Raw genomic sequence first — 14,541 nt, 5'->3', positions numbered from 1 at the left:
GACACAGGCATCGGGTGAAGCATATGGAGTGTAGTACTACTCAGTAGAGAAGATGTGTGAAGCAATCAACTCAGTCTGTTAGAGGGTCATTGAGGAGTCTGATGACAGCGGGGAAGAAACTGTTTTTGAAACAGTTAGTGCCTGTTCTCAGACCTTTCAATCTACTGTCCGATGGAAGAAGTTGGAAGAGTGAGTAAGCCGGGTGGGAGGAGTCTTTGATTATGCTGCCCGCTTTCCCAAGGCAGCGGGAGGTGCAAATAGAGTCAGTGGATGGGAGATGGATTTGCGTGATGGACTGGGTTGTGTTCGTGACTCTCTGTAGTTTCTTACGGTCTTGGGCCGAGCAGTTGCCATACCAGGCTATGTTGCAGCCAGATTGGATGCTTTTTATGGTGCATCTGTAAACGTTGGTAAGAGTCAGTGTGGACATGCTGAATTTCCTCAGTATCCTGAGGAAGTAAAGGCACTGTTGTGCTTTCTTGGTCGTAGCGTCGACGTGGGTGGACCAGGACAGATTGTTGGTGATGTGCACACCTAGGAATTTGAAGCTGTCAACCATCTCCACCCCGGCACCATTGATGCAGATGGGTCTTTGTGGCAATCCAAGCGTTTAATTGTCACTTTTATTGATCTTAGCTTTTTATTCCAAATTCACTTAATTGATTGAATTTAAATTCCCCAGCTGCAATGGTGGGATTTGACCTCACATTGTGGATCATTCCCCCATACTCCAGGCCAAGTGCCATCATAGAATCACTATTCTGCATTTCCTGCATAACAGCAGCGACTGTACTTCATTGGCGATGGGATGTTCGGTTGTCATGAAAGCCATCTTTCTATTTCTTTTTCTCCTTCTCCTTAATAGGAAACCATTTTTGTTTGAACTTGTTTTTATTTCCTTAAATTACGTAGATTGCTATCGATCGATTGATTCAAATGGTTCCCATGGTGACAAGATATCATCTTCTGCAAGAATTTGCAAGCCAGGTCAAATTCAAGATGGCTCAAACTTTTATGAATGAAGAGGATGCTGACGGTCTCCTGACTGAGAATTTCGAAATAGCAAAGAAACGCAAAAGTTTCACTGATTCCCTGAACCAATTGAACAAAGCCAGGGCTATTCTGATGTCTAATGAAATCAGCAAAGTGCAGTGACGCAGCGTGTTTTGACAAATCCTTTTTCTTAACAGCTTTGCTCGGTGCTCTCTCTTTTACATTCTCACTGTATTCAATTTCTATCAGCCCCTTCCAAACACGTCAGAGCGGCACTAAACGGAAAGAGGTTTTTGTACAGAAGAGGAACAATGAGATAAGGCTCTGGAGCTTCTTATGATACACAGGGCAACCTTTTCTGGTGGGACACTCTGATTTTATTTCAGCTCAATTCACCTGAAGTCAAACTAACCAGGCTGAAAGATCATGGAATTTCTTCAAATTACAGTCATCACAAATCCTGTTTCCATCTTCTTTGGTTAAAAAGTCATGATGTGGTGATGCCGGCGTTGGACTGGGGTGAGCACAGTAAGAGGTCTTACAACACCAGGTTAAAGTCCAACAGGTTTGTTACAAATCACTAGCTTCCGGAGCACTGCTCCTTCCTCAGGTGATTCACAGCTCCAGGGTCCCAGGTTCGATTCCCGGCTTGGGTGACTGTTTGGGTGGTGTCTGCATGTTCTCCCCGTGTCTGCGTGGGTTTTCTCCGGGTGCTCCGGTTTCCTCCCACAGTCCAAAGATGTGCAGGTTAGGTGGATTGGCCAAGATAAATTGCCCTTAGTGTCCAAAAAAGATTCGGAGGGGTTATTGGGTTATGGGGATATGGTGCGGGTGTGGGCTTAAAGTAGGTTGCTCTTTCCAAGAGCTGGTGCAGACTCAATGGGCCAAATGGCCTCCTTCTGTACTGTAAATTCTAGGATTCTATGAATTGCAATTAAATAAATGGGGCGTCATTCTCTGACCCCCCGCCGGGTTGGAGAATCGCCGGGGGCTGCCGTGAATGCCGCCCCCGCCGGTTGCCGAAGACTCCGGCACCGGATATTCGGCGGGGGTGGGAATCGGGCCGCACCGGTTGGCGGGCCCCCCCGCTCGATTCTCCGGCCCGGATGGGCCGAAGTCCCACCGATAAATTGCCTGTCCCGCCGGCGTAAATTAAAGTACCTATTTACCGGAGGGACAAGGCGGCATGGGCGGGCTCCGGGGTCCTGGGGGGGGCGCGGGGCGATCTGACCCCGGGGGGTGCCCCCACGGTGGCCTGGCACGCGATCGGGGCCCACCGATCCGCGGGCGGGCCTGTGCCGTGGGGGCACTCTTTCCCTTCCACCTCCGCCACGGTCTCCACCATGGCGGAGGCGGAAGAGACTCCCTCCACTGCGCATGCGCGGGAAACCTTCAGCGGCCACTGACGCTCCCGCGCATGCGCCGCCCCGACATGTCATTTCCGTGCCAGCTGGCGGGGCAACAAAGGCCGTTTCCGCCAGCTGGCGGGGCGGAAATTCCTCCGGCGCCGGCCTAGCCCCTCAATGTTGGGGCTCGGCCCCCAAAGATGCAGAGCATTCCGCACCTTTGGGGCGGCGCGATGCCCATCTGATTGGTGCCGTTTTGGGCACCAGTCGGCGGACATCGCGCCGTTTCGGGAGAATTTCGCCCATGGTTACAGTAAATCTTGTTTCTATTTCCACGTCGTATGCTTCATGAATTATTTCAAGTTGTTACATTCCGGATCATTAGAGTTACATCCCACATTAAAACCAATACACCTACAGGCACTGATTACCCATCGATTGGGTTGGGGTCATCATTTTAAAAAATATATATTTTATTGAAATTTTTTTCCATAGAACAATTTTTCCCCTCTTACAAAGCAAACGTAACAATGAAATTTTTAACAATACACAAATAACAAAACCCCATTATCTTTTGACATAAACTAAACTAAACCCCCCCTCCACCCCCCCCCCCACCCCCCCCCCCCCCCCCCCGGGTTGCTGCTGCTGGTCATCTGTCTTCCCTCTAATGTTCCCTTAGGTAGTCGAGAAATGGCTGCCACCGCCTGGTGAACCCTTGAGCCGACCCCCTCAGGGCAAACTTTATCTGCTCCAATTTAATGAACCCCGCCATATCATTTACCCAAGCCTCCAGTCCGGGCGGTTTCGCCTCCTTCCACATGAGTAGGATCCTGCGCCGGGCTACTAGGGACGCAAAGGCCACAACGTCGGCCTCTTTCGCCTCCTGCACTCCCGGCTCATCCGCAACTCCAAATAGAGCTAACCCCCAGCCTGGTTTGACCCGGGCCTTCACCACTTTCGAGATCACTCCCGTCACTCCCTTCCAATACCCTTCCAGTGCCGGGCACGCCCAAAACATATGTGCGTGGTTTGCCGGGCTCCTGCCACACCTCCCACATCTGTCCTCCACTCCAAAGAACCTGCTCAATCTTGCTCCCGTTATGTGTGCTCTATGTAGCACCTTAAATTGAATCAGGCTAAGCCTGGTGCATGAGGAAGAGGAATTTACCCTGCTTAGGGCATCAGCCCACATACCCTCCTCTATCTCCTCCCCTAGTTCTTCTTCCCACTTTCCTTTCAGTTCGCCCACCGACTCCTCCCCCTCTTCCCTCATCTCTCGGTATATCTCTGGCACCTTGCCCTCTCCGACCCACACCCCTGAAAGCACTCTGTCCTGAATCCCCTGTGTCGGGAGCAACGGAAATTCCCTCACCTGTTGTCTAGTAAACGCCCTCACCTGCATATATCTCAAGAAATTTCCCCGGGGCAACCCACACTTTTCCTCCAATGCTCCCAAGCTCGCAAAAGTCCCGTCTATAAACAAATCTCCCACCCTCCTAATTCCCAACTGGTGCCAGCTCTGAAATCCTCCATCCATTCTTCCTGGGGCGAACCTATGGTTGTTCCTGATTGGGGACCCCACCAGGGCTCCCCGCACCCCTCTCTGTCGCCTCCACTGTCCCCAGATATTCAATGTTGCCGCCACCACCGGATTCGTGGTAAACTTTTTAGGTGAGAACGCTGGCGGCGCCGTCACCAGCGCCTCTAAACTCGTCCCTTTACAGGACTTTATCTCCAGTCTTTTCCACGCCGCTCCCTCACCCTCCATCATCCATTTACGTATCATTGCCACATTGGCGGCCCAATAGTAATCGCCCAAGTTCGGTAGTGCCAATCCCCCTCTGTCCCTACTACGCTGAAGGAACCCCCTCCTTACTCTCGGAACTTTCCCTGCCCACACGAAGCTCGTTGTGCTCCTGTCTATTTTATTAAAAAAGGTCTTAGTGATTAGTATAGGGAGACATTGAAATACAAATAAGAATCTCGGGAGGACCATCATCTTGATTGCTTGCACCCTGCCCGCCAGCGACAGAGGCTGCATGTCCCACCTCTTGAAGTCCTCCTCCATTTGTTCTACCAGCCGTGTCAGATTAAGTCTGTGCAAGGTTCCCCAGCTCCTAGCGATCTGAATCCCCAGGTATCGGAAGTTTCTTTCCACTTTCCTTAGAGGCAAGCCTTCTATCTCTCTACTCTGGTCCCCTGGATGTATCACAAATAATTCACTATTCCCCATGTTTAGCCTATACCCCGAGAAATCCCCGAACCCCCTCAAAATTCGCATAACCTCTATCATCCCCCCGCTGGGTCCGACGCGTATAACAATAGGTCATCTGCGTATAACGAGACTCGGTGTTCTTCTCCCCCTCTAATCACCCCTCTCCATTTCCTGGAGTCTCTCAACGCCATGGCCAGAGGTTCAATTGCCAACGCGAACAACAATGGAGACAGCGGGCATCCCTGTCTTGTTCCCCTATATAGTCGGAAATACTCCGATCTTTGTCGACCTGTAACTACACTTGCCGTTGGAGCCCCATAAAGAAGTCTAACCCAGCTAATAAACCCGTTCCCAAACCCAAACCTCCTTAACACTTCCCATAAATACTCCCATTCCACCCTATCAAGTGCCTTCTCTGCATCCATTGCCGCCACTATCTCTGCCTCCCCCTCCACTGGGGGCATCATTATCACCCCTAATAGTCGTCGCACGTTAACATTCAGTTGTCTCCCTTTTACGAACCCTGTCTGGTCTTCGTGCACCACCCCCGGGACACAGTCCTCTATCCTCGATGCCAGTACCTTTGCCAACAATTTGGCGTCCACGTTCAATAATGAAATAGGTCTATAGGACCCGCACTGCAACGGATCTTTATCCCTCTTCAAAATTAGCGATATCGTCGCCTCCGACATCGTCGGGGGTAGAGTCCCCCCTTCCCTGGCCTCATTGAACGTCCTCACCATCAACGGGGCCAACAAGTCCACATATTTGGTTGGGGTCATCATTAACAGCGCCACTTTCTCACAAGTCCAGAAATGGACAGGGGGTGGTTACAAGGATAGGGCTCTAACATTTATTTTGGTGACATTCCAAAAATAATTGAAGGTTTTAAAAGCTAATGGAAACACACTCAAGGTTGAAGAAAGGAGGAGCAATTAGGGCAGGGATTCTCTGAAAATGCGGCAAAATGTTGATGCCAGGGGGCTGGTTTAGCACAGGGCTAAATAGCTGGCTTTTAAAGCAGACCAAGGCAGGCCAGCAGCACAGTTCAATTCCCGTACCAGCCTTTCTGAACAGGCGCCGGAATGTGGCCACTAGGGGCTTTTCACAGTAACTTAATTGAAGCCTACTTGTGACAATAAGCGATTTTCATTTCATTTCATGCTGGCGTAAACAGCGGAGTGTTTCACGTCAGCGTCAACGGGTCTCTTGACCCAGCGATTCTGTTGCCCACATGGGGCCAGCACGGCGCTGGAGTGTTCCGCGCTAATCCAGCTGCTGTACTCGGCCCTGCACTGCTTGCCTCAGGTCTGCACATGCGCGCAGCGGCCGTCCGAGGGTCCCCCCATGCGTGCCAGTGCTGCGCAACATGGGGGAACCACACAGTGGGCCGGCGTGGAAGGAGGTAGGCTCCCCCCCCCGGATCGCGCCCGCCCGCCGATCAGTGGCCCCTGATCGCTGGTTTGGCCACCATGGGCACCCCCCCCCCCCCCCACCACCCGGAGTCCGATTCCCCCGCCCCCTCACCAGGACGGCCACCACAGCTGCGACGCCAAGCTCCCACCGGGTGGAACCACACGTGACCCACGCTGGTGGGAACTCGGCCGGTCGACTGCGGACAATCGCTGCGGGGGCCTCTTTCAACGGCGCCCGACCGGCGCCGCGTGGACCGCCCGCACGGAGCGGGCGGTCGCCGGAGAATCGCAACCCGGCATCGGACCTGTCGTCGCGGGCTGCCTCGGCAGCAACACCGATTCTCCGAGCCGGCGCGGGCTCAGAGATTCCCGGCCCTGATTTCTAGTTTGATCATCAGACTTATGTTGCCAGGAGGAAAAAGCAGCGAAGCTTGGAAAATGACAGGTACTGGTCTCCAGCTCAGACAAGTACGTCATTTTCAGGTTATAGTGGGCTGGATTTTCCGCCACCCACTGCCAGTACTTGGGTTACCAATGTGGCAGAGGGTCGAGTGTCAGGCAAAGAGTTCGCTCACTTCTACTTTTTCACTCCAGAAATCACTGGTGTGGTCCAGGAGCTGTCAATCATAGCTAAATGTTTATAAACATTGCATTTATTTCACAGCTTCCTACTTGAAATCCAGTCAAGTGTGAAGCGAAATGAATTAAACAATCCAGTCATCTGTGTGTGTGTGAAAGCTGTCAATCACAACCGAGTAAAATAAAATTTCACATTGATATGAATGAGAGGATCTAAACACAGCTGTTTTTCTTTCCAGGTGCTGCTTCCTCTGCCTGGGCCAGTAGACAAGTTTTAAAGCAGTTATTTTGTTATTCACTGTCTGTGTCTGGACTACTCTCTAGCTTTCAGGCAGGGGTCTCTGTAGTGGGGGGCTTCCAGGTGGGGGTCTCTATGTTGGAGGGGTTTCTAGTGGGAAGGGTGGGGGGGGGGCTCTCTTCTGGGGGTGGGGTCTGTTGCTGGTCTTTGGGGGCAACTGCCTGGAAGAGTTACCCCCTTGGCTCATCGCGAGCTCCACCTTGCCAGGGCCACGCGGGGAAATACTTACAACAATTCTCGTCCAAATGAATCCCGACCGGAGATTCGCGCAGGCTTGGAGAATCCGGTGTTCATCCCGTTAATAGGATGCAAAAGGATCAATGTGACCTGTTTTCATCCTCCCGCTGACATGGGGGCATGGTCCTGTTTTTTGACCGACGCTGGATTCTCTACCAACCACATCAGGAACTCCGCCACCGACAACAGAGATTCCAGTCCCACGTATCCCAAAAGGTCACACAGCTCCCCCGGTGGCCGAGATGTTCAATCCTGGAAATGCGCTGAATTAACTATTTTCAGCTCAGGTACAAGTATTGACCAAAGTTAAGCCTGGGAGGATGGGACGGGGCCAATCGCATTCCTGGGAGATATCGAGTCACCCCCACCAGAAAACACATGGACATTGGATTGTGGATGGGATTTGCTGCGGTTGTGATACCCGCTCTGCTTTCTCGTAGACTTCTTCATTACATTTCAAACGTACTTCATTGTTTTAAAAATAATTTAGGATGTCAGGTGGTCATGAGGGAGCTATTTAAATGCAAACCTTTTTTTTTCCATTCACATTCAGACTTAAAGGAAACGATAATTCAGAGAGCAAAAAGGAATAATCCCCAGGTTAAGCTCAGGCACTGAGTGAAAATCCTGTTGATTTGACAGATCAAAACAGGCAGAGGCATGACTTGAACACTTTTTATTGAACTAACAGAGGCTCATTACAATAGAATACACACAGTTATAGCACTGTTTCACATCCACCTGTATGAAGCCCCATCAGTGCGCCTGTCCAATGTGACCAGAACATACCAGCCAGATCACTTAATAAACTACTGCATTTTGAAAAGAAATATTATTCTAACAAACAATACAAGAACTGCAGAACTCACATGAAAAATAAGAGTGTGTGGTTGTGCGCATGAAACCCAAGTAACAATTCCCTAATGCTACACAACTATTTTTGTCTTTGTTTTGTGAACGGCCTGAATCCCTTCTTGCTGTACACCTTGTGCCAAGAACCAGCATTGATGATAGTGTGATAAACAAGAGTTATGCCAGGAAATGGCCAGAGTTTTCTTTCAGAGACAGAATGTTGGGGTGGGGGAAAGGGGGGAAAGAATTGCGGAGACTAAACAGGCTAAGTACGTTGCAGAGAGGAGATCATTTTAGATGTCAGTGCTGCCAAGGGATAACCGTGCATCTATTAGAAATTTGTCCACAACTGTTTCAACGTCAAGTATTGTGGGTGGTTGAGGTTCTTGCCCATCTGTCTCACAAGCCTACATTCAGTCTAACAGACTACGGGGTGGTGATCTAATAGAGGCATTTAAGGTTATCAAAGGATATTGCTGAAAAAAAGGCATGTGTTGCCGAAGCTTTTCATCTTCTACTCAACATGACAATTCGCAAGAATGCCAATTGTGAAGAAAGTAACAATTTATACCACATGAGCTGAGAGTGATGATTAGCTGGCAGGTGGACTCTGGATTGGTAGACGTTGCCATGGAGAACACACCAGTCGATGGTGGCCGAATTGTCCTGATGAGCGCATGTAAAAAATGTCCCGTTATTCTTTCAGCAATAATCAGAGCTGTGTATCGCCAAATGATTATGATCAAAGGTAGAGAGAGAGCAACAACTACCTCTGCTGGGCAGGTCCAAAACAAGGAGGCATAACTGTATTAATGCCAAAGCATGTGAGGACACACTGGGGAAATCTGGACCTGTCTTCCCGCCCCCATCAAAACTTTGTAGATGCTGGGGCACAATTGATCATTTCAAATTGGAGATCAATCGATTTTTAGCAGGCAAGGATACAGTGGTTAGGTGAAGTTAAGATACAGATCTGCCATAATATAACTGGGTGGCACAACAGACACAAGGGGCTGATTGGCCTTAACAGATTCAATTTAGTTACTAGATCATTGAACACAATGGTAAAGGACAGGAATGTTGATTTCTCTTCGGCATATTATCCCCATAGGCTTCTTTTTGGAGGTCAACATCAGTCACTCACAAAAGACGTACTAGTTTGCTGAATATATCTATTGAGGGGCTTTGCTTCAGCACATGGTCAATATTTGCCGTGCTTTTCTCAACCTCTTCAGGCGACAGTTGAGAAACTTGCGCTTCTCAAAGACGTCCTCCTCTTCTTCCAGCAGCTCGTCCATCCGCTCCTTTCCCTGCAACAACTGCAGCATATTGCGTTGCAGCTTGCTCGCGTACTCTTGCAAGAGGTAGAATCGCAGCACCATGGGAACCAGGTCGGCTAGTCGGTTCGAAGCAATCTGAAACATAAAAAAGCAGACGCACCGTCAAGCAGCCTTCTCCTTGGGGTCCTGTCGGCCTTGTGCCAAAGGTTTACATCGGATAAAACAGTCCATTTGCCCCAAACGGGTTGATGCTCCACTCAAGCCTCCTCTCCACCTTTTATCACCTCAATCTATTCCCTTCTCCCTCAAATGCTTGTCTACTTTCCCCTTACACGTATCCATACTGTTCACTTCAAGTGCTCCCTGTGGTTAGAGAGAGTTCCACATTCTCACCGCTCTTTGGGTGCAGAGGTTTCTTTCGAATTCCCTCTTGGAATTCTTTTGGCGACTATTGTATGTTGGCGATCCCTAGTTACGTGCTTCCCCTCAAGACAAAACAAGCCGTTAAGGTGGGAATGGTTTGAACTTGGAGGTCAAACAGAATGTCCTGGAGTGGGGTGGGGTGAAATCACACTGACATCTGCCCAGCTACAGGTGATTTGGTTGTCATGAGGGCAGAAGGCCAGATTTGAACTCTTACATATCCAAGGGCCAGGTTTCCCATCTTGGCACATATATTATTATATAAAGGGCAGCTCACATTTTTGGATAGTTACTCCGAGGGACCTGGGAGGAAGGACAGCAGCTACTGCGGCAAGCAGAGGGATAGACTGTTTTGCATTAACCACCAAGCAGAATGTTGTTGTGAATGGATTCCATGTTTGAACAGATGGAACTCTAGAGGTTTGGAGACCAAAGAGTCAGCAGAGGGTGTCTTAATGCTGGAAGTCGGTTTCAGTTATACTCAGGAAATTGAGTTAATGGACTTTTTTTAAATTGTGACATTGTCGCTTGTGTAATTTGAGATGAGAACAATTCATGACCTTAACTACAAGGCTACATACCCTCTTGGGAGTGTGGAGTACTCTATAAACATGGCATGGGGCTTCCGGTTGTGCTCGAGGGAAAGCGCTTTTTTCTGTAGATTGGGCTTCCAAGCAATGTTCAGTCAGTGTTGCTTTTAGTTTATTTGTTACAGTAAAATATAAAATTCTGTCATGTTAGTGGTTTTGTGAAAGATTATTGGTGTTTGATAAATCTATTAGAGTTCTTTGAGGATGTAACAAGCGGGGTGGACTAAAATAGATGTTGTGTATTGGGATTTCAAAAAGGCATTTGATAAAAGTCCCATATCAAAGGTTCCTATGCAAGAAAGAGGTTGTGGTGTTGGGGATGATGTATTAGCATTAATATAGGATATACTAAGTGACAGGAAACAGAGAGTGAGGATAAATGGGTTATTTTCAGTTTGGCAATCTGTAACTGGTGGAGTGTTGCAGGAGTCAGTGTTGCTGTCTCAACTACATCTATATTAATGACTCGGGTGAAGGGACCGATTGTAATGTAGCCAAATTTGCTGATGAAACAAAGATAGGAAAGCAAGTTGTGAGGAGGACACAAAGAATCTTTGAAAGGTCATAGATAGATTAAGTGAGTAGCCAAAAATCTAGCAGATGGATTTATAATATGTGAAAATACGAGGTTGCCCACTTTGACAAGAAGAATAAAATATATTATTTAAATGGAAAAGTTTTCAGAATCCTGGAGTACAGAGGGATTTGAGTGCTTTGTACATGAATCACAAAAAGTTAACATGCAGCAAGTAGGAAGGCGAAGGGACTGTTATTGCTCAGGGGATAGAGTATAAAAGTAGGTAAGAATTACTACAACTGTACAGGGCAATTGGCGAGATTGCACTTCTGGTCTCCTGACTTAAGGAGGGGCATACTGGCATTAAAGTTCACTTGGTTGATTTCCAGGATTAGGTGCTTACCTGATGAGGAAAAGTTGAGTATGTTGGGTCCACGCTCACTGGAGTTTGGAAGAATGAAATGTGGTCTTATTGAAACGTATAAGACACGGAGGATTTAACAAGGCTTCCCATCATCGGGGAATCTAAAACTCGGGGTGGGGTGGGGGTGGACACAGTTTAAAAATAAGGGGCCTCCCATTTAAGAAGGATTATTTTCTTGCAGAGATTTGTTGGCCTTTGAATTCTCTTCCTTCACCAGAGAGCAGTGGAGGCTGGGTACTTGAATATATTCGAGGCTGAGTTAGACAGAAGTCGGCAGGAAAGTGGATTTAAAGCCACAATCAGATCAGCCATTATCTTACTGGCTGGTGGAACAGGCTCAAGGAGCTGAACGGTTTATTCCTGCTCCTATTTATTACGACCCGAGTGTTCAGTGACGACTCAGCACATTTGGACTGGCAGCTGAAAAAGCCGCCATTTTAAAAGATATTCTTACGGCACCTCTGCTCTTTGATCCTCGGAAAATAGGATATTTCTTGCCTAGTTTTCAGCTGCCCTCCCTGCTTAGTGCCCCTATTCGTCACACCTCCTCCTCTGTACAACGGAAAGCATTTGGTACACAGTGTGCAGTCAACAGCCCTTCGTAAGTACGACAAGAGAGGAGGTCAACAGAGCGATCAATTGATTAGAATAACAACGTCAGTGATGCAACCATCAATTCACACGAGACGGAGAGTTGAAGTGAACAGTGGTTTTAATCAGCTAGAACTGTGCCTGCCTGCGGCTGCTCTGTACTGAGAGCCGCCTGCAGGCAGCAGATCTATATACCTCCCCCGAGGGGGCGGAGCCAGGGGCAGAGCCCACAAGGGCACCAACATGATGGAGCCAGGGGCAGAGCCCACAAGGGCACCAACATGATACAATGTAATGTAATGTAATACGATGGTCCATAGGTGGAGCCCACAAGGGCATCAACATAGCACAATGTAATGTAATTAATACAGTGGTGAATGGTTGCCGTAATACATTCACCACATTCAGCTTAACAGTAAAGATGACTTGCACAGCCCGGTGGGTAGCTCACCAAGTAGTAGGTCTCCAAGTGAATGGACATTGCGGTGATATCAGTGTTCATGGAAATCAACCTCTGGCTCTGTTCTTCTGGTACCTCGTACTCGGCCTGGATTTGATTCAGCTTGTTGCAGTAGATGATGTCCTGACTGTAGACCATCTTCTCCATCTTGAACAGAGTCTTCAGCATCTCCTCGGCTTCCATCTCCTGCGCCTGGCGGATTTCATCAATCGTACTCTGCGGAGGAAAGGTTTGGTATTTTACTGGGACAGGCCAGGTGGTTTGCAATGGTCTCCTCCTTCCCTGGACACTGCTGTCTGTTCCATCTCGTTAAATGTGACGTTGTGTTTCGCTTTGCAAGCAACGCCACCCGGCCACATCCCTCCCCCCCGCCCCCCCTCACCAGACCCCTACAGTGCATGCAAGCACAAGGGGGTGGAGATTTCTAGTCTTTCCTTGGGTCGGAAATGGGTTCTATGACCATAATGGTTTCAGCACATTGACTGTCCCTGATGGTTGCCCAAAACAAATACTGCATCATTAAAATATGTTAATCAGTGTCCTGTGCCTGTATGAGGACCCATGAGACTGTGAGGACCCGAGCCCCTCACTGGCACACTCCATTAGATCAATGTTGGGAACAGGCAGAAAGCAGCCTTCACTCATGTTAGTTAAAGGGATCCTCACCGCTGTGAAAGGGAGGTGTTTTTTGGGACTGTTTCAGTGGGTGACTGATAACCTTCGGTAGCTTCTCTCAGTCTTTAAGCCAAGGCTGACAGCATTGCAAAGGATTAAAACCAACTTCAGCACTGGCTCAGAATCTTACAGGAGGCTATTTGGCCCATCATGTCTGCGCTGGTGACTCTGAGAGAAATATCTTATTCATTCCCGCACCCGCTGCTGGATTTAATGGGAATGACAGGGGTTCAGTGTCACTCATCCCAATAGCAACACCGAGGGGACCTGCAACATACTTCACTTCAGTGAAAATTTCATTCTACCATCACTGCCTCCCATCTCTTAGCCAATTGCAGCTTCATCCAATGCCTATGTTTATTTTCAAGTTGAGATCTGGAACAGGAACCCCGGTTAATTTTCCATCTCTCCAATCTAGGGGCACTGGTGCAAATTGGAGCGTTGACACACAACAGAGGATGTCCCAGCAGACCTTGTTAATTCCCTTCAGTCCTTTCCTGTAAATACGCTGTTATTCGCATTCAGTCTCCTCCAATGGATTGGGACACAGATTTGTTTAGACACCCTGGCCAGGTTTTTTTTTAAACTAAGTGCGAGGTCCGGATTGGGAGTGGGAAGGCAGACAGACAATTTGCTACCGACAGCCACGGTGTGGGTTTGCTGCCCCGATTCTAACCCTACGTCAATTAAGTGGCAGGCAGCCGATTGAGGCCGATTACTTTTAACTATGGGGCCTCTTCTGGTCAGGCAGCAACGCAGACACCCACGGAGATCTGGATGGACCAATCCCAGCCCCGCATGGTGGCTCAGGCCTGGAAGCGGAGGACGGTGGGAGAGATCACAGGAGGGATCCTCAGCCCCCAGATCAACAGCTGCACAACGCTCCAGCATTGGGGGCAAATCCCCCATCAACAACGGGATGGTTAATCTCCCGACTCCTTAGTCTTTGATGAGCTATCGAAAATCCACTGTGGGGTTTTTCTAAAGCACACGGGGCAAGGTTGGGACCTGGAACCAGCCCCTGATCAGACTGAAAGTCCAATCGCAATCATTCACCACCCCCATAAACAGGAACAATACGTACCTTGATGCTTTTCATTAGGTTTGGCAACCCTGGAAAATGCTGCAAAGCCAAATCGTTAAATACTGACTGGACCTGGTCTGCAAGCAAAATAGGAAAGATATCATGACAAGGAGCACATGGCATTTCTTCTGATTGTGTTTTGAACAACTTTCATTTATGATGGCGCCTCACTAATGCAATCCTAACAAGCTGATTAACATGGGAAGGTAGCTATGGAAAAGGATCACCAAGCCCAAACCACTCTACCATAGAATCAAACAACATTTTGGCAAGATTGTCTTGATTATCATAGAATTTACAGTGCAGAAGGAGGCCATTCAGCCCATCGAGTCTGCACCAGCTCTTGGAAAGAGCATCCTACCCAGGGTCAACACCTCCACCCTATCCCCATAACCCAGTAACCCCACCCAACACTAAGGGCAATTTTGGTCACTAAGGGCAATTTATCATGGCCAATCCACCTAACCTGCACATCTTTGGACTGTGGGAGGAAACCGGAGCAACCGGAGGAAACCCACGCACACACGGGGAGGATGTGCAGACTCCGCACAGACAGTGA

General features: G+C 48.8%; 2 protein-coding genes across 8 annotated transcripts in view; one reads left to right on the top strand and one right to left on the bottom strand.

The window, feature by feature from the left end:
- Nucleotides 1–6,755, top strand: part of LOC140427697 (interferon-induced GTP-binding protein Mx3-like) — an 85,348-nt gene extending 78,593 nt beyond the window's left edge. For all 6 annotated transcript variants that reach the window (XM_072513207.1, XM_072513210.1, XM_072513205.1 and 3 more), the window contains one exon: nt 913–6,755. In XM_072513207.1, coding sequence (XP_072369308.1) covers nt 913–1,155 — 243 coding nt within the window. In that variant the 3' untranslated portion in view covers nt 1,156–6,755. The remainder of the gene's footprint in view (nt 1–912) is intronic.
- Nucleotides 6,756–7,747: 992 nt separating this feature from the next.
- LOC140427694 (interferon-induced GTP-binding protein Mx3-like) overlaps nt 7,748–14,541 on the bottom strand; it is a 115,250-nt gene continuing 108,456 nt past the window's right edge. For both annotated transcript variants that reach the window (XM_072513201.1, XM_072513202.1), the window contains 3 exons: nt 13,983–14,059; nt 12,215–12,439; nt 7,748–9,353 (listed from right to left, as the gene is read on the bottom strand). In XM_072513201.1, the coding sequence (XP_072369302.1) occupies nt 9,129–9,353; nt 12,215–12,439; nt 13,983–14,059 (527 nt within the window). In that variant the 3' untranslated portion in view covers nt 7,748–9,128. The remainder of the gene's footprint in view (nt 9,354–12,214; nt 12,440–13,982; nt 14,060–14,541) is intronic.

Source organism: Scyliorhinus torazame, chromosome 8, assembly GCF_047496885.1.
Source record: "Scyliorhinus torazame isolate Kashiwa2021f chromosome 8, sScyTor2.1, whole genome shotgun sequence".
Taxonomy (NCBI): domain Eukaryota; kingdom Metazoa; phylum Chordata; class Chondrichthyes; order Carcharhiniformes; family Scyliorhinidae; genus Scyliorhinus; species Scyliorhinus torazame.
This window is presented reverse-complemented; position numbering and strand designations above follow the sequence as displayed.